This window comes from Mauremys mutica, chromosome 9 (genome assembly GCF_020497125.1).
Source record: "Mauremys mutica isolate MM-2020 ecotype Southern chromosome 9, ASM2049712v1, whole genome shotgun sequence".
Classification (NCBI taxonomy): Eukaryota; Metazoa; Chordata; order Testudines; family Geoemydidae; genus Mauremys; species Mauremys mutica.
Window position 1 is genome coordinate 67316683 of NC_059080.1, and position 25810 is coordinate 67342492.

General features: G+C 42.5%; 1 protein-coding gene across 1 annotated transcript in view; it reads right to left on the minus strand.

The window, feature by feature from the left end:
- The window catches only part of EPHA4 (EPH receptor A4), a 131641-nt gene that overhangs the window by 52515 nt on the left and 53316 nt on the right, over positions 1-25810 (minus strand). Inside the window, exons 4-5 of the mRNA XM_045030434.1 lie at positions 23779-23934; positions 7908-8246 (exon numbers count right to left, since the gene is read on the minus strand). Coding sequence (XP_044886369.1) covers positions 7908-8246; positions 23779-23934 — 495 coding nt within the window. The remainder of the gene's footprint in view (positions 1-7907; positions 8247-23778; positions 23935-25810) is intronic.

Sequence of the window (25810 nt, forward strand, 5' to 3'; positions counted from 1 at the left end):
ATGCAGTAGTCTGTCTACTTGCCAATACACTGTCACAGTTCAGGGCAACTGTACCTGCATTCCCTCGCCGTGGTCCACCAAGGGAACCCACTCAAGGCTCCCAGCTACTCATAGATCATTTCTAGTGTAGCGACCCCACCTCTCTCTCTCTCTCCTGACCAGGGATTTTCCAGGCTGCACAGTTCCCTGCCTTCAATGTGAGTTCCCCAGCAAGTCACACTATCTAAACAGACTTGTGTTTGCTTTGCTCTCTCCTCAGAGGCTATGAACATTTGCAAATTGCCTGTTATTAGAACTTACCTCACAGCTCTTTATAAGCAAGCACATTAATTCTTAAGATGAAAGCATTACAGAGAAAACACATTAAAAACAATATAAGAGCCTGCACGCATGCTAGATGTTTACCAGAGATCACCCATCAAGTCTTATGGGGACTGTGCAAGTCAAGTCCTTCCAACCCCTCTGCAGGGATTCTCCCTCTCCCCCGCCTCTTGGACAGAAAGACCTGTCCATCTGCAGGATCAGAAAGAAGACCCTGAGTCAGTTTAAACTCAGGTTATTTATCTAAAACTCCTTTCTTTGGGTATGTCTATACTAACCCCCGCATTGGCAGGCAGCGATCGATCCAGCAGGGGTCGATTTATCGCGTCTAGTCTAGACATGATAAATTGACCCCCCGAGAGGCACAGTCCGCATCGACGGGGGGGCTCTAGCAGTCAACTCACCGCAGTGAAGACACCACGGTGAGTAGATCTAAGTACGTCGACTTCAGCTACGTTATTCACATAGCTGAAGTTGCATAACTTAGATCAATTCCACGTGCCCTCCCCCCGCACCCTCCAGTGTAGACCAGGCCTTTGTCTGTTGGTCTCTGGAAAATCCAGTTTGAACTAGTACATGTAACCACTACCTGGAGATGCTAGCTTCTCTGGAGGTGCTACAACCTGCCTAATCACCCCCTGCTACTGTTCTTAGTTCTTGGAGGAGTTGTGGTCATCCACAACACATCCCACGAATACATCATTCCACACACTGAGGAGTCCTACTCAGTTCCCTGTCCTGATAGTCAAAGCTCTCCTTCCCTCCCTACCTGTGCAACCACCGCTCCCTCAAGGGACCATGACCTTCCAGAAAAACTACATTCCACTAGAACGATGAACTGTCGGCCAACAGGTGGAGGCTTGTGAGAACTTCTCACAGTAGTTGGAGCTCACTCCTGCAACCTTGGCCCTCACAACTTTCAGAATGAAATGTAAAACTCCTTTCTGTGACTCAATTTCCTTTCAATAATATTTTCAACACACTCGTGCCCACATGCCTGCCACCACTCACTCCCCCACATAAACAGGCATGCAAACAAAAAACCCTGTAAACTAACTGGGCTGTTTATTCTTCCTGTAAGGGATAGTTATTGTGGTTTCGATTTTAAAATAGTTAGGCTGTGCTCAAGTCCTGCAGTGACAGAGACAGATAGATTAGTTAGATAAACAGATCTGAAGAATCAGCTGATTTTATTTTCATACGGACATGAACATTATATGACAGATACAGTTTGTGGCAAGCAGGGATGTGACTCTACCCTGCACTATCCTGCCATACACTAACTGTCCATGGGGACTCTGTTGCCATGAACTGTTTTCTTTGTAACAGGAGCAGATTAAAGTGCCCTAAGGTATGTTAATGCTCATTGGCAAGGTCCACATGGACAGTTAGTGCATGGCAGGATAGTGCAGGGTAGATTCACACCAAGGCTTGCTGGAAACTATATGTTTTTGTAGGCAAGCCCTAAGTGTATCCACGTGGTTGCTGCTACTTCTTTTAATTCCTGCAAATTAATAACCTCTTTATATATCTCTATATTTCGGTGTGGAGCAATTCTTTATGGATGAGTTATGAATACCTAGGGTGTGGGGGGATTCAAATGGAAACACTGACAGACCCTTAGTTTTAGTGGCATTGGTATTCAAATGGAAAACACTAACAAGCCCTTAGCTTAGGTGGCATTGGCAGGTTTTGCTCCAAGTATGGGAATCAAACTAAAGGCCATATCACGCTCTTGATCTCTGCATGAAACTTCTATTGTTGTCAATGTATGCAGTGTACACTGTCTGAGGGCACAATATATCCATGGATCCTTATTTGCTTTTGCACAGGCTAAATCAGACTGGCAGAACATAGGACCCTATATGCATTTTCTGTGCTGCGTGATGCAATGTGTGTGGAATGCTAATCAACGTCTGAAAGGAAAGACTGGCTTGAAAGAAGTTACTCCAAAAGATGGAATAAGAATTTGTTCCTCTATCATAAAATCCTGTAGAGATGATGAGTCATTTAGAAGCAAACAAACCACCCTGACCTCTTTGATTTTCCAAAAATTCTAGTGGTTTAAATAACGCTCCTTCGAAGGGATCATTTAGATTTTTCTTTGTTTTAGTAATTGTGCCTCAATAAGGAAATGGAGGGGGGGGGGAAAGAGTGTCCGCCACTGAAATGAGGCCCCAAGGAATACTCAACTCATTTGAGTCCATGCTGCAGTGGAAGGTGTCCAAGCACTGATGACTCTATGACCTAGATAGTTACTACATAAAATGGAAGGCAAATAATGGCAGGGTTCTGTATGATCCTGAGGGACCAGGAAAGCATATGAGGGGGCAGGGGTGAAGGTAGAAAGACTGGAGCATGATCTGCCACAGTTCTCTGCCTCTGAGATGAAGCATCTTTGAGACGGGCAAATAGACAGCTAGACAGACTGGGGGAAGGGAGGGAGGGAAGGCAGAGATGGACAGAAAGTCTTGAGATATTCATAAGATCCTTTCTTGACTCTGATCACCAGCACTTTTTAAAACATCCACAGTCTGGTGAGATGAGGGAAAAGACCAGGTCTGCTTATTTATACAGTATTTCTGTCCTAATTGGCATATCCCAGGGTTTCTCAGACAGGGGTCGCCATGCTCTTGGCCTGGAGCAGCGATCCGCGGCCAGTCGGAGCCGCGATTGGCTGGACCTACGGACGGGGCAGGTAAACAAACCAACCTGGCCCGCCAGGGGCTTTCCCTACACAAGCGGCGACCCCTGTTTGAGAAACCCTGGCATATCCTGTATCCATCTAACTGCCATGGTCCACTTAAGGAGAAACTGAGCCAAAGGTAACAAATCACCAGGTGGCCTGTTTACGTCTATTCATAAACATCAACCATGTAATTTCTTCAAGAAAAGGACCGAAAAGAGAACCTTGTCCCCCATAAAATGAAACTGAAAAAAGAGGGAGGAAGGAAAGCAGCATAATGAGTTTTTAGTTTGAATCTCATCTGAAGTTTGTTTGTTCCTGTTGACCCTCATTCCACATGAACTGCTTCAGCATCAATGCAGAACACTGCCCTCATCGCGCTATGTGGCCATACACACAGATCAAGGAATATTCCCAGTGAACTGGGCTGTCAGGTTTGAGACCTAAACAGCTTAGGCTGTATTCTAATAAAAATATAAACTATACTGTGCCTCCATCCATGAAACAAAGGCTTCCTGCTTGCCATGAAAAGTCTCTTTATTGAGAGATTTACTTTTAATTTTGAACAGCTTCGCAGCATTATCCTCTGGGGAAAAATAAGGCTCTGAGATTTGTGTGTCATTCAGTCAACCTCCTGGTAGAGTTTCCCAGTCAAAGAGAGCCTCTTTTGGCACAGTACGAGAATGGTGTCCCTGCAGCTCTTCCACAAGTGCTTTCACTTCACTTTTAGATGATGGACTAATTGTGATCTTATTTGGTCATGAACATAGACAGCAGGCCTAATTCGCCATGGGTGTTAGAAACCATTGATAACAGACATTTGTTGTGCTCGTTGCAATAATGATACCACCAGTAGGTTTCAACAACATCCCATTTAATGTTTTGCTTCTTTAAAATATATCTATATTTCCAAGTTTAAATGAGGGGAAGTGTCCTATGTGTCAGTCTCCCAGGTACTAAAAAAAAGTATCATTTTATAGCCAATGTGCAGAAAAGCTGAACTAAATTCTGCTGCCAAAATTCTTAAAATGTCACCACGTTGAAATTTTATTTTGAACATTAAAGAGAGATTTTCAATTGGTTTGAGACCAGAAATTTAGCCTTAAAAGGAAACAGGGACTTTTAAGGAAGCAGGATCAAGGACTAGTACATTTTTCAATATATTTCTTTCCTCCCTCCCCCCCCCCAAAAAAAATCAATGACAAAAGTTGTGTTTATTTTCATATAAACATTTTCCTGCAGCACTGGAAACTGAGAAGGGCTGCTACCTGAAAAAAATATCTATATAGACAAAAGTGAATAGCCTAGTTCAATGTCTCAGCTGAGTTGAGTAAAATGGCAAAAGCAAACAAAAAGCACCTGTGCTCTTCAACTGTACCTCTTCTGTAGATGCAGTACCTATCTTCCAGCTCATATCATGTACAGTAATAAATATACTGATTTCCCAGTGCCTTCCATCTGCCCCTACATGCTCCTTCCTAAAGAGGCTCACACATACAGATCATTTTTATATCAACATTAAAAAAATTATTCTGAGATTTCAGGAAATTGCACATTTTGTAGTTAGTAATGAAACATTTTCTGAGAATGGCATATCCGAATCCCCTTAGCAGATACTTGCACATTTAACACACAGCCCCCACCCTGCCTTGTCCCACCCCCTGGATTCTGCTCACTCGCTTAATAGACTCAGGGTCATATGCAGTCACAGAGTGTTTGCTTGAGTGAGGACCTCAGGATTTGACCCAAGAGGGCTGCTCACGTGAGTAAATAATCATGTTCATGGAGTGCATCTATTTTTTCTTCTGTCAAGTGTTGGAATGTCTTAGGATACATAGCAAAAAATGTGTAGGGTGTTTTAAATTCTTTCAGTTTTAACAGCTAAAGTTAACAAAACAGCTTTTTTATTGAGTCTAATCTAATTTATACTAGTGTAAATCGGGAGTAACTCCAGTGAAATCAAGGTGGTTACACTGGTATAAAATGGTGTAAGAGCAAAAACATGCCCTGTGGATGGATATATATATATATATATATATATATATATATATGGTTATATATTTAACCATGGCAGTGTCTCTTTATAATGAAATATTACAACAGAAAATTGCTGCCATAGGAATTTTAGTGCACTCCAGACTCCCATTTACAAAGATTACATGAATAACTACTTGTAAAACCCAAGAGCCCAACCTTGCAAACCTTTACTCAACCATGCAGTCCCACTGAAGTCAAGGGACTGTTTGCATATGTAAGGATTAACTCCTGGGAGGAAAGGTTTGTAGATTCGGGCCACAAGTTCTTACTTTTCACATGGCTATCCCAGGATGTGTGACAAAGTTTCTCCTCTGCCTCGGTGGGTCCTGCACTTATAGGCAGATTTGCTTGCCCCAGAGATTCACGGCAGCCCTTAGTTTGGCCACTTTTGCTAGTGGCTCAAACCTGCCGTCCACTCAGCTAACCTCATCACTGGCCAGCATGGGGGAAATGGAGAACAATCCCCACAGTCTCTGTATCCCACCTAGTGGGTCAGGGACAGGCCATATCCCGTTCCAATTTAAACCTTCCCTTCTGGTGTTTCTCACAGACCAGGTCAACTCCTCCTGTGTCCGATCGCGAGTTGGGGGAATGGGGGGGAACCAGGGCCCACCCTCTACACCGGGTTCCATCCCAGGGCCCTGTGGACAGCAGCTGTCTACAATGTTCCCTGTATCAGCTGCGTGACAGCTACAACTCCCTGGGCTACTTCCCTATGGCCTTCCCCCAGCCCCTTCTTTATCCTCACTGCAGGGTCTTCCTCCTGAAGCCTGACCACGCTTGAACTCTTCACTGCTCCAGCAGCACATCTTCTCACACCCTGCTCCTTGCACACACCCCCTACTAACTGATGGGAGGTCCTTTTAAAACCAGGTGTCCTGATTAGCCTGCCTGCCATAATTGATTCTAGAAAGGTCTTAATTAGCTCCATGTGTCTTGATTAGCTTGCCTGTCTTAATTGGTTCTAGCAGGTTCCTGATTGCTCTAAGGCAGCCCCTGCTCTGGTCACTCAGGGAACAGAAAATTGTTCACCCACTGGCCAGTATATTTGCCTTCTACCAGACTCCTGCACCCCTGCAGGTCTGGGTCCGTCACAGATGTTATATGCCCAATGTGATGTGAAGTGCAGGGGGCGCAGTCTGGCACCTTTGAGTTCCTTTTCATTCACACTAGCATAGTTTTCCCTGGCCTCCTGAAGCATTTGATAGACTAATGGCAGGAAATACTGGCAACAATACATACCTCCTGATGTGAAGAACTGCTACCCATGGATAATAAACAAAATCAATTCTGGTTTGCATATTCAATCAGATTCCGGTTTGAATATTAAATCATAAGATGGCAGAATTTTTCACACAGTAGATGGATCCCACTTAATTATTCATGCATACATGCATCCACTAACCCCCACACATGCCAAAAAAATCAAAAGCGGTTTCTCTGCTAGGCATTCACTGCACAAAACACAAATCCTGCTGCAGTCGTCAACCTTGGTCTTTCATATTCTGTATGGAATGCTCTCCCGAAGCTCCCTCCTAAGATTCTCTCTGTGTTTTCTGTTAGTCCTTTTTTCTGTTAGTGCTGGCCAATTAATAGTTTTCATTTTGAAATCACAATTAGTTAAAAGGTTCTACGAAAAAACTACAGGACCAAATTTTCAAAGGAACCACGACTCTAATAGCGTATTTGCAATTTTGCCTGCATAATTAAGTGTATTTCTAACTGGCTAGCTATTTATACAACAGTGTGTACACAAAATCATGATTCTGTCCATAAATGGTAACTACGGACCCATCCTAGAAGTGTTGGGTCCCTTTCACTTTAATTAGAGTTGATGCCATTGGGCACCTTCCTGGATCAGGTCATATATCTGAGGGTCTGGCAGCAGGATGTCTAGAGACCAGAGTTGTACAAATGCAAGTGCATACGTAAATAATTTTGCACACATACTTCCAGTGTGGAGGCTGTATTTGAAACTTTGTCTGTGTCTGAATAAAATCAGTTTTCATTCAATTAAAATTTAAAAACAGAATCTGAACTGAATACTGTAGTTCTCCTGCAGTACTGCAAAATCAAACAAAGAGAACCAAAACCAAAAAGTGGAATGGAGTATAGTCTAAACAGAGATGAAACTTACAAATCAAGTTTCACTGTCTTGGCAGGATGACACGCAAAAAAAGCAAACAAAATAGCATAAATGGTGAAAAGTTCATTTGATATTAAAAAACTATTTCAGCGTTGATAAATGGAAATGTTGTTAGTAACTTGGTTATAAAGATATTTAACAATGGGCCAGATTCTGCTTGCCATTTGTAAGGGTGCATAGTGTAGGAGAAGCGTGCAAAGAGTTACTACCCCGATCCTTGAATAGCCTCTGTAAGTGCCGGGCAAAGCTTAGGGAAGTCATATTGCTCCCCCCGTAACTCCCATCCTAATCACTTCCACTTTTAGGGTCTCTCCCACAGGATGCAGAGAGAAGGCAGGGCCATAGATCCACCCCCTTAGCATGACCCAATAATGTGAGACTGGAGACAGACCACTATCATGCACCAATAAAGTGCTGCATTGGGAAGGGGGCACTGCCGCTGCAGAATGCCTCCCAGTGTGGTGCAGATCTGCACTGCGCCTAGCGCAGGGCTGTACCTAAAAGTCCTAATCAAACCTTTCTGTTTTTCTGCCCACAGCTTACCTTTGAACATTAACATTACTCCATATAAATGATCCTGAAAATATGGATACGGATCAGTGCTATATATTTTGGGTTCTCTTCATTAATTTGATTACGAAGCCATGAACTGAAGTCAGGGCATTTGCAAAAAGCAGACGGGGGAGGAAGAGGAGAAGAGCGTGTTTAGAGGCCTACCTGCTTGGTTGGTCGTCACAGTGACTGAGACAGCTTGCTCCTGGCTGGGGTTTTGCTTGGAAACCCCGTTCACTGCCCAGATTTCAAAGGTGTAGTTAGCGTGGGCCAGAAGGTCAGTAATAGAGACCTTGGTGGTTTTCAAGCCGTTCTGCTGGGGGCTGAAGTGCACGCCGCTGCCACATGACCGACAGCGGTTGAGGTCGCCAGCCCCACATCTCTTGCACACCACGTTGTAGGAGATGTCGTCACGCCCGCCACTGTTCTGAGGGGGGCTCCACTCCAAGTTCACGGATGTCTCATTGACATTGGAAATCAGGTTCAGGGGAGCGGACGGAGGGCCTAGAAAACAAAAATGCCTTATCTTAATAACACGTGAAAATATTCCTTCAGGACATCTCAAAACTCTGTCTCCAGGAGGGGCTGAGTGCCCCAGCTCCCACTGCAGTCAATGATAGTAGAGATTGTGCAGCATTTCTCACTGTATTGGTCCCTTAATGAACATGAAAGATTAACTCATTACTAAATAATAGCGATACCCTGTAAGGAGCACAACGCATTTTTCAGACATTAACCAAAGTTAACTCTTGATGTTTTATCATAGATTTTATATTAATTTTTTTAAGTCTCTTGTGATCTCCTGTTGGTAGCATCAAACTCACAAACTTTTGTGCTTATTCAACATCACCGGAATTCCCCATTACATATAATGGGAATAATGCCTAAGGCAGTCCTCGGTTAAGATGGCCACCATCTCCTTATATCTTTCACTCGTGGAAAGATCCCACTGTTACCAATTACACTGAAGCCAGTCTGAGACCCCTGCCTAGTAGCCAATGGACAGGCCTGCATTTTTATTTATGTATTTAAGGCAGGTGTCTTCCTCCACAGGCTCAAAAGTAACAGGAACATCCAAAAATTAAGTTTTAAATCACATGATTTTAAAGCTGACCTCATAATTTTTTGAGGTCAGACTCATGATTTTGGAAAACTTAGATTTGGCAAGAATAACTCAGAACACCCTTATGTGGTAGGTAAAGGATTTTATACCCTAAGGAACACTTTACTAACCAGTGAAATGCAGCCACTTCTGGGGGATGGAACACAGTAGCTACTTAGCAATGCACATCGACATAACAACAACTGAGAACAGGAAATAAGGAAGAATACTGTCTCTGATGCAAATGTAACTGCAGGGGGAATAAGGTACGCAGAAAGAAAGAAAGAGAGTTGGTAACTAACTAGGATATTGAAGGCCCTTCTCTGAAGGACATGATCACATGTGCTTAACAGTCTCGGATTTACATTTTATGACCCCAAAAGATATTGGGGAGCAACACTTTTCTAGAAGGTCACAATCTAAAATAGATTTAGAGCTAGTCAAAAATTGGGGAAAAAAGTTGGCAAGTTTTCCTGAAAATTCTCTCTCTCAAACTATGTTAGTTCATCAACATTTAGAAATTCAAAAACTTTCAACCATCTCTACAGGGAAACGGAGGGAGGCCAGGAAAAAAAATAACACAAAAATTCCATTCACATTTTTCATGGTTTTTAAAAATTCATCAATTGTTTTAGAAAAACAAGTGTTTTTGAAAAAACTGAAAAATTTCAGCCAATTTTGTGATGTGTAAAAAATAAATTAATCATAATATGACAAGTGGCAAAGAGGTAGAAACACCCATCAGGCAATGGCCACAAACTAAATGAACAGAGCTGAAATAGGATTTATATTATTGACACTGCAGGGCAACTCAATAGTAGCAGAAGGTAACAGTGAAGGGATTATGCAGTTTAAAGGATGGTAAAGGGACAGGTTTGATCTGCTTGCCCAGATTCAATAGGGATAAGAAGGCCTCAGCTTTGGAGCAGACTGTAGAGGTAGTATCCTCCGTTAAGGAAGGGGAGATTGTTAGGGCCATGTCATATCCTCAGTCCACACTTGAAACGTCTCATGAAGCCAGAATGAGCTTTACATACAGAAAGGGGCCATCCAGTCCTGGGTCTTTAGCATGTGAGGCAGGTGGGTGAAGAAAAAAGATCACACATACAGAAACTAGATCAATCTATTTATCTATCTATGGTACCGAGGTACTCCATCCCCCTACTATCTGAGCACCTCACACAGTAATAATTAAAGAGCAACCCCTCAGACCCAGCCTAGCTTGTGAAACATTGCTTCTCTCTCTCAGAGCTAAACCTTCTACTTCTGGGCCCGAAAGGCAGTGGAACTGGTGAGGTCCAATGAATAAGGTGGTCAGGCCACAGGAAGCCTCTGCAGGAAGTAGTCTGCACTCTTTATTCACCACAGAACAGTGCTCCATGCAGGTTTTTATTTATAATTTATTATTTGTACTATGGTAGCACCTAGAGGTCCCAGCTGAGATCAGGGCCTCAGCACTTTAAGATCTGGACTGTACATATACACAGTAAGTGACAGCCTCTGCCATGACAAAGGGTAGAAAAAAGGAATAGGTATTATCTCCGTTTTACAGTGGGGAAACTGAGGCATAGCCAATCAAGTGAGGGGCCCTAGGTCACACAGGAAGTGTGCTGCAGAGTCAGATTGATCCCAGATGTCCTGGGTCCCAGTCCAATGCCCTAACCACAAAGCCATCCTTCCTCTCTGTAAAAGTTGATGTAAAACTCCATGAAGGGGGGTGTTTCAGAATCAAGCAAGCAAAAAGCATATCCAGTGGGTGTATAAGTATTCAGATCCACTGGTCAGAATAGCCCCTGAGTGTATTAAGGGTGATGGCAGGGCAGTGGTCCAGGACACCATTGTAGCCATGAGCTGCAGTAACAGCCACAGAACTACTTGTTGGGCACTGAGCTATGGGCAAAGGGACGATTCCCATTCACCCTCCAGAATCAAAAAACTCCTTTACACAAAGCCCATTTGCTCAAAGGTGACAGCATTTGTCCCTCAGTATTTGTGTCTTGTGGGAAATTTTGCCATTCCACCTTCCAGCAGTTTCATCACAACAAGAGAGTTCAAAAGTTAAAATGTCTTTTGGAAAGTAAATAAAAAAGCATCCAGAAACAAACAGCAGAAGTACATCCCAATAAACTGAGGGCAAACAGACCCCACTCTCACCTGCTAAGGAAGTTGAACACCCATGAAGATCAACGTATCCCCAGAAATGCTCAGTGCCTCGCAGGACTAGGCCCTGGACAAACACAGCTCCTTGCTTCGTGGAAAGGCCGAAGTGTTTTAAAGTGAGACATTTTCTACAGACTTGCCACGACACTTACTATAGCGCCACCACCTTCGATAGCATCTGCCCAATCTTGTTTGCATGTCTGGAGAGCCGTGAGAAGGGTGGCCATTAAGGCGAGTCTGATTAGTACTTTGCTGCTTAAAACAGCTTATAAAACTACTCTCAACAAGTAGTACCGTACTCTTCAAAAAGTCTCATTGACTTCAGTGGGGGCATTCATGAAGTAAGATACTGAATATGAGCAAGGTTTATACTTCAAATATCCTAAACAGCTGCATCCGGCTCAGACGCTGCAGCAACTTTTGGGTTAAACCTAGAGTTACTCTGAAGTCCATTAAGGCATTAAGACGCTTTTCCAAGGCTCTATGTCCAGTTTCACGTGGGAAAATGTGCCAGAAAGAATCAAGCTCCTCAGAAGCAAAAAGTCAGTAATTAGTATGTGGGACAGGGCATGGCAGTGTCTAAACAGAGAAGCAACGAAGCGGAAAACTAGGGAAGCAAATGCTTGCAGGTCGCAAAGATGAGCACACCACCTTCAGCATGAAAAGGAAGATGTGGGGGAGTTACCAAATGATGGTCTGACATTAAGGCGAGGGGAAAGGCAATTTCCTTTCCTCCTGAAGCATATTTGCTAATGGAGCTATAAGAATTAGGAGTGGGCAGAGTTTTCAGATTGACAAGAGCAGTTTCAGTCTGTTTTATAAAACACAGGGCATTTTTCTTATCTCATCTGCGATCGGCACATCCTTTGTTTCGGACATGCCTAGAGCTTCCTGTGCCAGGTCAGAAGAAAATGCCCGTACAATGACACAGGGAAAAATCCTTTCATGGATACAGAGGGCCCTAAATAGAGTGAAGCCAGTGTTTTTCCACTGCAAAGCAAGTGGAGGGAGCAAACACGCTATTGGGATCACACAGGGAAACGGCACCTTCTGCAGGCCAGAGAGCTGCATTCATGGGGGTTCCCCTTCTGGGCCCTCATGGAGGAAGGTTTGGATATGGGACAGGAGGGGTTGGGGTGATGGCTCGGCGCCCTGTTGCCAATTCTTGCGATTTTATCATGTCTCGTCATTTATGGTGCTTTTCTAAAAGCTGTAGGTGCAGGAATCATAATAATGCATGTTACACAGACAAAGAGGGAAGGGAAGTTTTGAATGTTACTACTTCTTGGACCCCATAAATTCCACTTCATAACAGTCACTCTACATCAGTCTAACCCATGAGGTAACTTGAAGCAAACAGGGGACCTTGAGCGTAGCAGGAGAGGTACATTTCATCGCACTGAATTGTGTCTATCAATTTCCTAGAAAAGCATTACAAAGCTCTCTGTTTAGGAAGAGTTTTTGTTTAATACAGAAATGATCCTTGTCAGATGACTAATGTTGTCCCTAACCTTGAACCACCTAATAACAAGAAGAGATGCCATTGTGTGCACGTGACAAAATGGTTCTGTCAGAAAAAAATGTTGCTCTGTGAGTGCGCTAAACCATTGCAAAAGGCAAGTGGTGCAAAGAACATTTCATGCAATAGGATGAATGCTCCTGCCATGGCTTCCTCACATAGGGATTGATTATGCCCAGTCCTTCATGCATGCACAAGGGAAAGTAAAGGCACCATGCCCCGTTTGGCTCAGAGATCTGGCACAATCACAGTCCTGGACCCAAATGTACCAGGACTGTGCAAATCTAGCACTACTGCTGGCACAGGACTCCCCAAAGGGAGTAAAGAACGGGGCCACGACCCCATTACAGGACAGCAGAACAGTTCCTGTGTGCATGCAGGAAAGTGAATACTACACTTTGTTGAAAGGTGGCGCTGTGACTGCAATCTTGGAAATACTATGCTGACCTGAGGTGTTCCCACTAGGGCAGTGCCTCTTAGTATTATCCACTACCATGGCCTATGACATACAGGCACAGTCTGGCACTTCACATAGACGTACCTTCAGAGTCCCAACCTACCCTGTCTCCCTGCTGCTGTAAATCCTCCCTGACCTACATGGCCCTTAAAAGCCTTGAGAAATAATCAGCCCGGGTGCATTCAGGTTAGAAATTTGAATACATTGTTTTAGGTGATTGCATGTGAGCTCTTGCTGTGACTAAGGTTTTAATACCAGTGATTTTACATATTGCATTTTTATTAGTGATCTGCCCAATAAGGTGTTTCTCTGAAAGCCTCCCTGGGTGTGTGCAGACAGTAAATTCAATTATACCTTTCCACAACTGTACCCAGACAGACTTGTTTGGCATAGGAAATACTTTTTTCACTAGACCAGCTAATTTAGTCCAGCAACAATATGTGGTTAGAAGGTTTGGATTAAAGGACAGTGAAAGAAGAAAAGTAAGAAAGGATTCCAGCAAAGCAGCTCCTGAACCACTCTGTTGTTCTGCATAGTGAGACGTCGCAAAACGATGAATTTATAGCATGGGTCTCAAGCCATCAAAACTGCCTCAGCCTGACAGGATGTCAGCATTCCATCTTGAAACAACCAACATTCTCAAATTCTGGATGGTCTTTTAATGTACATGTACATGCGGGGATGTTTTATCCAGTGATGACATACACCTCTTCTTACCAAGACTCCTGAAAGGTTTTCTCTTACACAAAAGCTATGGAGAGGGTTTATTTTTCCCCTTTTTCTTTGGATTTACATGGACAAAGCATTTAAGATAAAGTGTTTTCTTTTTAATGAACCTGAATAGTCATCATAGGATATCTTAGTAATGCTTTTTCTATTACATAAAAAAAAAAAATCAATTCTAGGATCCAGCATGGGTTTAACATCCAGGGGGAAATACGCCTCTTATGCTTTTAAAGTGAATTTAGTGCTTGTGAGAGGTGCTAGATTGATAGCACTGACAACTAATGTCTATTTAGCCACAGAAGAGTAGCTGTGGAAGTTGCTCCAACTGCCCTGCCGAAGTGACTCAGCCCTGTTACTAGAAGGATCAGCTGGAGGGCGCACCTTTCTCTGTACCAATTCAGTCCTTGGCTTCTCTGCTGAGGGTGTCTATAAGGGTACCTGTGTTGGTGGGTTTTATGGTTGTGACACTTGCCCATCAGGGACTACACTGATACCATCAGCAATCAGATGGTAACCATTTCTGTCTACTACCAACCTGGGCTAAGATTTTGTTTACTATCTTGAAGGAGTGCGTGTGTGTGGGTGCAGTTCTATTAAAAAAGCAAACAGAAACCCACGCTCTCCACAGACCTGTTAATGGAGGTTTTCCAAATATACACGATACAACAAGACCAGGCTTTATCTTAAACATCTGCTCAGTCACTGACATTAGTGTCTTTAAAGCAAGGCACTCTTTCTGTTAGTCACTTTTAAAAGAGGCGGGGATTCCTAACTGGACTACTAAATTACACAAGAGATTTTCTCCTGACTTCAGTGGATTGTGGATCAGGCCCTAACAGAAGCTCATCCTTCCAGTTTGACTCTTATCACATGATACAGTGTGAAATGAAAACCAGCTATTGTTGTGCAGAGCCTAAAACACCAAAAGGCTGTATCCTGAAAGGTGCTGAGTGCCTTCTACGCAGAGAGCCTTCTGGGAGGTCAGCAGGCACTGAGAGCACTCAGGCTCAGATTTTTAAAGGTATTTAGGTGCTGCTCTGCTCACTGTAGCATCTAACTGGTTGCGGAGCCTGTATCGCATTTTCAATGGGACTCAGCTTCTAAGTCCTTCTGAAAATGAGACTTGGGTGTTGCAGTGCTCAGTGTTGCAATGGTTAAATACCTTTAAAAATCTGAGCCTAAGTACCTATTAAGTATCTGAGTACCAGGCCTTCACTCACTGGAATTCAAATCCATTCATTCGCTGTGTATATGTGTGTGTAAAAGAACATTTCTCCATCATGATACCTGTACAGAATTGTACAATGGATAATTATTACTTTTGAATGGGTTCTCACCCAGCGTTCAGTCTACTTCTACTTTGTATTATGAAGCCCAAAAAGGAAGCTGTAACTCACTGGCAATTCCCACCAAACATTAGGAAGCCTCATACATGCAAAAAGGACTTTTATCTTCTTTAACTATCCCTATGCTATACTTTGGGGGGGAGGGGAGATTATCCATCCACCCTGGTACCTAACTCGACAGACCCTAGCTCGATAAGGATTGTTGTGATCCTAGCACAAAATAAAATGTCAAGATGCCCCGCTGTGGTTTAAAGCAAGCCTAATCTTCATCTTTAAACCAAGGAAGTCTTATCGAACACTTAAATTCAGCAAAATGTAAATTATGGACCTGATCCAGAGCTTATGAAGGCAAGGGAAAAACTGATTGGCTTCCGTGGGCTTTGGGTCAGGTTCTACAGAATGATTTTCTTATGGGCCTGATCCAGCGAGATGCTGATCGTTCTTAACTCCAATGCCTCAGGAGTAGGCCCTACATGAAGGAGAGCCTAGTCCGCTGCGTAACAGAGTCATACAACAGAAAAGACCAGCCAAGACTCACTGCAATCTACAAGGGACCTGGTATGAATAGGACTGATTTGAATCAGCAACTCGGCTTTGAGTAAACCAGGGGTGGCCAACCTGTGGCTCCGGAGCCACATGCAGCTCTTCAGAAGTTAATATGCGGCTCCTTATATAGGCACCGACTCAGGGGCTGAAGCTACAGGAACCAACTTTCCAATGTGCCGAGGGTGCTCGCTGCTCAACCCCGACTCCATCCCTGCCCCCACTCCACCCCTTCCCGCCCCCTCTTCTGAGCCTGCTGTGCCCTCGCTCCTCCACCCTTCCCCCCAGAGCCTCCTGCACACCACGAAACAGCTGATCGGGAGGTGCGGGGAGGGAGGAGGAAGGCGCTGATCGGTGGGGCTGCCGGTGGGTTGTGGGAGTGCAGGGGAGGGAGAGCTGATGTGGGGCTGCTGACATATTACTGTGGCTCTTTGGCAATGTACATTGGTAAATTCTCAGGCTCAGGTTGGCCACCCCTGGAGTAAACTATAGGAAAGCCCTGAAGTTTTTTATAAGATACAGGAACAACTTTGCACTCTAGGCATTTGGGAGTAAATGTCCAGATGTCAGCTCCTCTAATGGCAAGAAAACCTAACTGGACACATATTATTCACTGTACAATAAGTCATAAAAAATCAAATACATCTTCTATTGTATTAGGTTTGGAAGCCTGACATTGCATACGATATAGCAGGAATAAAAAGGACTATATAAAGAGATGCAAAGAGGAAAGAGATTCATATCTAGAACAGCTCTCAGAACCCAAAGTCTTTTAACCATAGTATTTTTTTTTATCCATCACAAGTCTAAAATTGAACTCCCTAGAGACAAAGTTCAAGCGCGAATGCAGATTGCAGTGTTTCCAATTGGGTGCACAGAAAAAAAATCCTCAAATAAATAATAAGATAAATTCCTTTAAACTCCTGTTGCTGCCTCACTGAAATGCTGGGGAAACTGGTGCAAGGACAAGAGTTCAAGAAGAAGCACCTTGGGTCTCCTCTTTCTATTTTATAAAGCTTCGTTAATCATGTACAACTTTGGAGCTGTCAATAATGCTTCAGTGTCTGGGCTGTGAAGCCCTTCAGATAAGCCTTTGTGGTTAATCTCTCCATCTGAAAGACAGGTTATAACGCAGAGTAAACACTTGGGATGTGTAAGTTTTGACTCTGAAATAAAGCCCATGCTTTCCCCTGACAGTTGTATATGTTGCTGCCACTAATTGCTTTCTTTCAGCAGTTGTGGACAGCTCTCTGGCTGCTGCAGGCTAGTTTACATAAGCGTTGCCATTTAGGGCAACAGTTGCTTCTTAGCTGCATGGACATACTGGTCATTTATCATTATAGGCTATGTGTTTTTACAACTGTGAGGGCTAAAGTCAACAGTCCACTAAATGTAACAACCACTTGAGATATCAATCATCAGCTACTTTTCTTTCTTTTTAAGCACAGATTAATATTAGTTCAGGTTTTTAATAGATTCACCAGGGCATCAGATTGGGACACAAGGGCTGGATTCCCAAGTTTTTACTCAGGTAAGACTCCTTTTGATTTCAGTGGGAGTTTTGCCTAACTAGGACCTTTGGTCCATTTTCCTGGCATGTATTATTTCCTATTGACAGGCCAAAAGACCTCTTCCCTTTGGGTTACTTGATATGTAAGACTTGGTTTCTTTGATTTAAAGAACAATGCAATTGATATTTCCACTTCTCTGAAGCTAAGCTAGTTACCGCAGAGCTCTAATTATTAATGTGCCGTTGGAGGTTTGACACACACGTCACCACTGTGTGGGCTCTTTGAATTCCCGCACCAATAGCTACTCTAGTAACAACTACTGACCTTCCTAAACCAGCATTTGTGGCAGCTCATGCTCTCACACAGCCTAAAGAAGCACAACCACATCTTCACTAACTAGCTTAACTGCAGCTTAAGAGCAAATATCCATCCAATTGCTTTTTAGATTAAAAGCAACGAACCCCATTATGAATGGCAAAAGGTTCTTTGGACACTGGATAGGAAAAAGTCCAACCTGGAAAAATAGGTCATGTCACTGCAACAAACTGCTGAATTCTTTACTTTGGCAAAACTTGATTTACTTCAATGGGAATTTTGCCAGAGTATGGACTTCAGGACTGGGCCAAATCAGAGTCCCAAATTAATCCAGTAAATGTCTGTACTAATTTAAAGATATAGAGAAAGAGAGGCAGAAGCTGGCTAATATCTCAAGGGGATATTATTGCCTTTAATGAACTGTTGATTTTAACCTTAATTATAATAAAGACGCAGCCTTGTACAACTCCCCTGGCTCCCTATTCACATCAAGATCTGGTCCAAAAAATGCCCTGTTTTTAAAATGTTCTACAGACTTGTTCCAGCGAGTCAACCCCTCTCTTTCTCCCATACCCTCCTTACTCACTTAGCCTCTTCTCAGTCCCTTCATCCAATCACACTGTTTGTGAAGAGAGAGCCTTCTCCTGTGAAACTCCTCTCATCCCAAATCCCTTCCAATATAGCTGCAGCTTACTGATGACATCTCTCTAAATATCATCTAAAAACAAAACTAAAAAAATCCCCCAAACCACTCTTCCCTATTGCCTCTGCAAAATACAATTCTTTCTCCCGCCTCTGTTATTTTTGAATAAGTTTGCATCTGTAATATTTTACCCTAAAAAGTTTTTCAAGATAACGGTTGGTATGAAGGAAGTTCTACACAATACAGTCATGGGTTATTGTTCCTTAAAGATGAGGCAGCATTTCATATAATTAAATCTGTCTTAAAGGAATAATAAAATCTGTTGTTTAATTATCTTTTAATAAGGTGAGGCAGAATTATTACCTCAGTATTACCTCAGTATTGGGAAACTCTGCCTCTTATGACAGGAGGGTGCCAAATAAGGGTAGTCTCTTGTATAGGTTTCAATGTCATTTACACTGGTCCTCATTTGCTCTCTCATAGCATATGGTACAACTTCCCATTGAAGGCCTCAGACTGCATTTCTAGAAAAAGTCTGGGGGAAACCCTGGGAAGAAAATATGGAAAAGTCCATGCTAAAGCTGTCTGCAACACACTACCGCTTCCATGGCCACATGTTTTCCCCTACTATCTGTTCTTCTGCACCAGCAGTTGACCTCAAATTATAAACAATTAGAAGAGGTGACAATCAGAATTTGCCTGGATGTGCAGTGAAGGTCTAAGTTTAAGAAAAAATGTATGTGTGTGTTCTTTATGCAAAAATGTAAGCAATTGTAGTAAATATACTAAATACATGCTCAGATGACCAGCTCTATGTGCAATTAGTCATTTGAATGCAGAGTTATTGTGACTGTATTTGCAAATAGGTATGTAACTGCACCCACATTTTTTAAAATGTAGGCCAATGTTTATCTTTGCGATATTTTAAGTGTAACAGAGATGGAATCAAGGATGTGAGAATGTAACATTTGCAAGATTAAAGTGTTTAGACCTTAGAGACCTTTTTTTAAACCTTGACCTTGGAAACAAGTAAGGACAGTGTTATTTTAATTTACATTCAGATTTTAACAACACAGTCACACAGCACTAGTGGAATCCACATTGAGTTTCCACTGTAGATTGTTCATCATTTCATTATAGTTCATTATGTTGATAACTGTCAGAAAGCATTAGAAGCAGGGGGCTTGAGTAATAGGACTGAAATGGTAATTTAAAAACAATATACTTTCTGGAGGAAATACAGAAGTGCACTAAATTCCATTAGAAGAGGTGAATGTAAAGACAAACTAAGTGACGTTTGCTGTTTGAAGTTAAGGCTCTTTTGATTTCTTGATGACCTAAACTGGAGAAAGCCTTTTTAAAGCAGGCACTTTCATCACGCATCTTGCTAAATTTGTCCTCATTAACTCTAAGCTCTTTTGGTATAAACTGTCTTAAAAAGCAGCTGTTTAAGGAATATTTTAGGCCAGGCTAAACTATCAATCAATCAGTCCTTGTTTGGGTGGCACAACGGACTAAATTATTCAGGGTCATTTACTTAGACAGATCTCAAGCTGGACAGTCTATGCTAATCATCTCTTTTGTAAAATGCTCCCAATCACAAACCATTAATAATCTTGATCAAACAGGCAATATAAACAACACAAAAGTGCCCCATGCCAGCTTATAATGTGTGCACTGTTTTTTAACAAACAGTGAAAGAGACACATAGGTAAGCAAGAGCAACTCTCAATGACTTGAGTAGGAATTACACCTGCCTATGCCAGAATGGAATTTAGCAAGGCGGAATAAAAAGTCTAAAATCGGCATCCTCACAGATTAGAAAGAGAACTGTTACATTGGTGGCTTTTTTCCTCTCATAGCTTTGTTTATTGTGGAGACCATTAATACCCCATTTAAGTGCTGACTTTATGCAGACCCATCTTCTCAACAAGTACTGAAGTATAATGAAGGTCTGAATAGTTGCATTAATATAACTTTTGCCATGCTTCTAGAGGGGGGAAATAACTGTTTTCCACAGTTTCAGTTCAAGTGTACTATATGTCTACCATACCATTTCCTCGCCCTAGCACATAGCTGAAAAGCCCTGTCAGCTTTAGAACTGCAAGCTTGAATTCTTGATCCAAAGTAAGAAGGAGAATTTTGTCTAAGAAAGGAGGAGGTGATTCTTTTCCTCTGCAATGACACAACATCAGTGATTATCCCTTGGAGACGAGACTGAAGTGAAAGTTCCCTTCTGTCCCATAAGTAAATGTGTGTCTTTATGCATCTATGTCTGCCCTATTCACATGTCCCAGCTACAATTTGTGGATCAAACTCTGCTGTCATTCATACCCATGCAACCCTATTCTGCTTTCAATTTTGTAGGTGTAAGTCAGGAGTAACTACTGATATGAGTGGAGCTATACTGGATTTCTACCAGTCAAATTTGGGTCATTTATTTAAAGGAGGCATGAGCAAGAGTTAAAAAGTGGTTTGTATAATTTAACACAGGACAAAGAACATGTAAAATATTCCTCATCAAATCTTTGATGCAGAGGGATAGTGTCAGAATATTCCAAGCTCTGGGGACCATGATCGGCCCAGCACATCAGAGAGTAGGTGCAATTTTCATTGACATGAGAATTGTGTAAAAGGGAAGGGAGGAAGATCTCTAATTCCCTCTCATCCGTAAGAACAATCAGGTTAATGGAAAGCTGTAAGAGTCTTTCTCCCCAAGCCTGCAAAGGGTAAGATACAAATGACAAGAGAGCAGCTGATATATTACTAAAAGAAATCGATACCAAAGGGTCAAGGATCTACAGAAAAGAGTCCTGAGAAGACTGAAGTTCTTCATCTTAAAAAAAGATTTAGAAATGATAATATATAGTTTAAAAAAATGATCAACCCATAGTCCATTCCAGGTGTTTCCCTCCAAATTACCCCACACTACTTTTGTTCACCTGGTCTAATAGTTCTCCAAGTGAACAGAAACCTGATTTTACAAGCCACTGGAGCATAGTCTATCTTTCTGCTAGAAGAATGGATCTCAGATACTGTGTTTTATTTCTTCATTAGTGTGCCGTCACACTGAGCGATTACTAAATGCAGGGCTGAATGAGAATACCAGGGTTAAAGAGAGCATAATGAACAAAGAAGGTGCCTGATTATTATGGCTGTCCGCACAAGGGAATTGGCTTTGTCACCTGGTTTAACCAACTGGTAAGAACTGATTAGCGTCTGAAATCAGTTTGAAAAAAAAACTTCTGATGTTTATGTTCTTCTTCATCTCCACATCTTGTCAGGAAAGGCAGACTAACTCGGGGGTTCTTCTGGAGAGGTTACTTACATACAGGCTCCCTAAATGGCTTTCGTCACTTGCCCAGAAGGAGTTGGCCAATGGCTATGTGGAGTTGGTTTCAGAAGGAGAGGTGGGGCGGGTGTCCTCTTGCAAAACATGCCTTGCTGTGAGACGATGCCTTAACATGCTCACACAGGGATACACTTCATGATCAGAGCCTTGTCTGTTGTAATGTTATAAGCATACACAGTCATAAACAACATTAGAACATAGCTAAGCCAAAAACATCAGAGGAGGGCATGCCGTATGTGACTGCCCTTTCGATCATAAACGAACACAGAAATAACCTGGTTGTTCTCCTTCACGTTGGGTCACATAGAAATAAACCCTTTAACCTTTTTTTAGCAATCCAACAAAACAAATCCATTTCACATTTCTTACAGACCACATGCAAGCACACGCATGCACATGCTTTCCTGTAATATATACAGGCTCAAATCATGGCACGGGGCTACAGTGGGCGCAGTGTACATCCACTGTTCCAGGCAGAGCTCAGACCTGGACCATCATTCTTCCTCTAATGCTCCAGTGCATTTGGTACTGTGCAGCCTCCTTGTTTCTGTGTGCCCAGAAGTGAGGAGTGGGGGCAGGGCTGGGTCCCCATCTCTTCATCTCCAACTTTCTGGGTTAAGCTATAACCCTGGGGGTAATCCCGAGAACAGCGACTGCAGTTGTGACCAAGTATCGCACCAGCCTCAACCCCACTACACACACAAGCTGGTCAGAACCCCACCCACAGTGATTAAACTTAGCAAACATGGACCCTATCCCAAACTGATCATCTGCAGGAACATGCTTCACAAGAAAGAACTGTACTTGTAAATATACTTGTTATCCTTCCACACACAAAAAATTCCTGAATATGACTCACTACCCATTAGAACCCTCTCTTTGCACTTTGGTCACTTGCACATGCTGTGTCTCCTTACCTCAAACCTTCGATTGATAGTTTCATTTTTGGTTAGGACTTCTCTCACTAAGGCCAGGTTTTCATTGGAATCTTTAGCTGCTGTAATAATGGTGCTTAGGGGTGCGATTGTTGGAAGGGAAGGGCTGGAATTTAGGGAGGATGCTATAACAGTGATGGACAAAAAATGAAGGGGAGAAACGAAGAGTAAAAGGGACACTATAAAATGTCCGGTGGCACCTTAAAGACTAACAGATTTATTTGGGCATAAGCTTTCGTGGGTAAAACACCCACGAAAACCCTTCAGATGCATCATCTGAAGAAGTGGGTTTTCTGCCCACGAAAGCTTATGCCCAAATAAATCTGTTAGTCTTTAAAGTGCCACTGAACTCCTTGTTGTTTTTGTGAATACAGACTAACACGGCTACCCCCTGATACTTGACACTATAAAATGTGACCCATCTCCTCATAAGAAATTTGGATTACAATAAAAACAAACAAAACAAAGAATATCTCTTGCTCGCTCTCACACACAGACACCACCACATCCTGATTCTGGATCCAAAAGCAGTCCCTATAGACTTCAATGGGAGCCGTACATGAATATGCCCCAGCAATATATAGCCTTTATGTTTATTAACTCGGAATATTATATTCATACAGAAGAAAACTCAATTATCAAAATATTAGGCTGAGGGAAGGTTTAAGTCTCACTTCTTAAACAGCATGACCCACTAACACATACCCAGATTGATATGCTGGTTGTACCTACCCCTGTAGGCATGCTCTCGCTGATGAAAACATCCTTGTGGTATTAAATGTCATCTCCTGTTTCCCCACAAGTTGGAGCGACTGGAGGATTTACAGATATTGCACAGATTTAATTGATATAGATTTGCACATATGCACTTATAAACCATGTATGTATCAGGGGCACAACAAACTAAGCATCTTGGTATTTAAGACTTCTACTGCCATCATTAAGGAGTTATGCTGTAAATTTTAAGCTAGTCAACTCAACACTGTTAGTCTCATTAAATATCCAAATATTTACATTCATCCTTGTAACTGTGAACAAATGTATCACAATTTCTACATACATTAAGGTTTTAAAACAGAAGAGGCTGTGTAGTTCAGAGGATAGTGCACTGGACTGGGACGCAGGAAATACGGGCTCTAGTCCTGTGTCTGCCACTGATGATAATGGAGCATGAGGTCAAATATCTGATTATTACTGAGCTATTTATTTTTACAGCAATGATTTCATCTCTCATTTAATTATAATTTCATGTTATGTTTTGTGTTGGGAAGAGACCTGCTTTCGATACATTGCGTTTACTTGGCTGAAGAGGAATGGTTACTGAATGCTGCTGCCACACACTTCTCAAAGCGTGATGTGCATCTCAAAGGAACGTTTTTCAAATTATTGAGGCAGAAAGAATAAATAAATATGAGAGTCTGACTTACGAGTGCAGGGCATGGAGGCAGCATCATTTTCAGCTCGGAAAAAGCCCCGATCACAAGTGCAGGAGGTAGAGCCTTCCCAGATGGAGTAGCTGTGGGATGGGCATTTGGCACAGGAAACATCTGTGGAGAGAGCCTTGTAGTATCCGATTTTGCAAGCTAGAAGGAGAAAAGGGAATGGAGAGTGTTATTTGCCCAGTATGTGATAATAAAATGCTGTCTCCTTTACTCAAAATCTAGGCTGGAGACATTTTCGAAGAATAACAAACCATGCCCAGGTGAGAAGTTAACAAAACAACAAGCTCTTAGTCGCTAGCCCTACACTGAGGGATACAATTTCTAATTCAAACAAGGGCCCTTTAAGAAGCTGGTCTGGTGCTATTACAACAGCACCTATAAACACATTTCCCTACCAACTTTGCTGGAAAACCTGCTTCATCTTTGTGTTATACATGGTCTTGTATGTCACTCCCCATTCCCACCTGCGTGCACACACTCATACAGCACAGTAACAGCGCACAACTGTTTAATTCTACGGCCACTTAAGGAATGGCAGCTGATAGTCTGACAGTGCCAATTTTGGAGATGGAGTGGAACAGGCACCCACTGTGATTGGCAGGGAGGCTCTGAGTCTAACATGCCCGGAAATGGCATGTCTCCCTCTGGCAAGGCAGGATTAATTTGGCTCCTTCTCCCCAAGGGAGGAAATAAGCATGTTCTTCCCTCCTCGAAGCTAGGGTATCCAATAGCTGCACTGCTGGCACTGAATCCCCTTTCAATGACATCATTTTCATAAGGGCAACGCTTACATGGATGGCTACTTTTACATCACTTGGAAAAAACTCATTACTGTCGTTAATAGCAAGTTTTAGTAGGGGCCCCCAGGTATGTCATCTTAGAAATCTGTGCCTTGGCAAAAGAGAGAAGGCAGCCAACACCACTGGCTTTCAACCCTTCAGAGGCCAGAGCAAACATCCAGGCTTTTTTTAATAAGAACAGAGTGTAAGGGGGAGGGTTATTCCCCATATTTACAGCATGACTCACTCTGAAGGCTCTTCATTTGGCACCTAGACTATCTTTAGAGTTCTTCCTCTCTGCACCCATCCAGTTATTGTTGTTTTTCATTTATTCTTTAATTTTTATGATACACACCCTAGACAGGGATTTTAGCGACACATTTGTAAAGGAGCATGTTACTTCGCTCTTCCTAACAAAAGCCACTGACGGAATTTCCTTAACGAGTCTAAACTTCATGATGTGTGGAGCGCTGTCAATAAAAGCACTGCGAGATCTATCTCGGCCTCGCTCACTTTGGCTGTCACTGGACCAGTGAATCTTATAATAACATGTTGCTCCAATGACTAAGATTTATGCTTCCAGAGTTTATACACATCACATAATTAGATAAGGTTCAGCTTGCAAGGTGCTTTTTGGCTAAACGTCAAATGGCCTTGGGGTTTCGATTAAAATCAGAAACTGCTGCTTTGGCAGGAAGAAGCTCTGGGGTCAAGCCCAACCTCTCCACATCAAATACAATTAGTCCCCGAACACAAATAGAAACCCACTGGGTACAGGCTGTCACTCAGTCAGTCACAGTAAACAAAGGCAACTTGTGCAAAATGGGTTATTCTGCTTGTAGTACAGGCTGCCAAAAAAAGGGAAAACTACCTTAATATTTTTTTACATCGGAGTTGCAATGTTTGATGAATGAGCTCAAATATTGCTAGCAGCTTTGATGCATTTGGTTTAAAACCACTGACGTGACAGACTCTGAGTTGAGTTACACTGGTGTAAATTGGTAGTAACTCTATTGAAAATGGTGGTGCACCTGGTTTGTATTAGCATAAGTCAGATCACAATCATGCCCTACTCCTGAAAATGACAAATACATAGATGCAGAAAGAGAGCACTGTTTTGCAACGTAAAAAAGGGAGATGAAAAAAACAGAATAACCAGCCCCACACAGGGGACGAAAATTCTGCTGTGGTTTTAACATTTTATCACAAAAACAGGAAGATACAGCAGTTACACATTC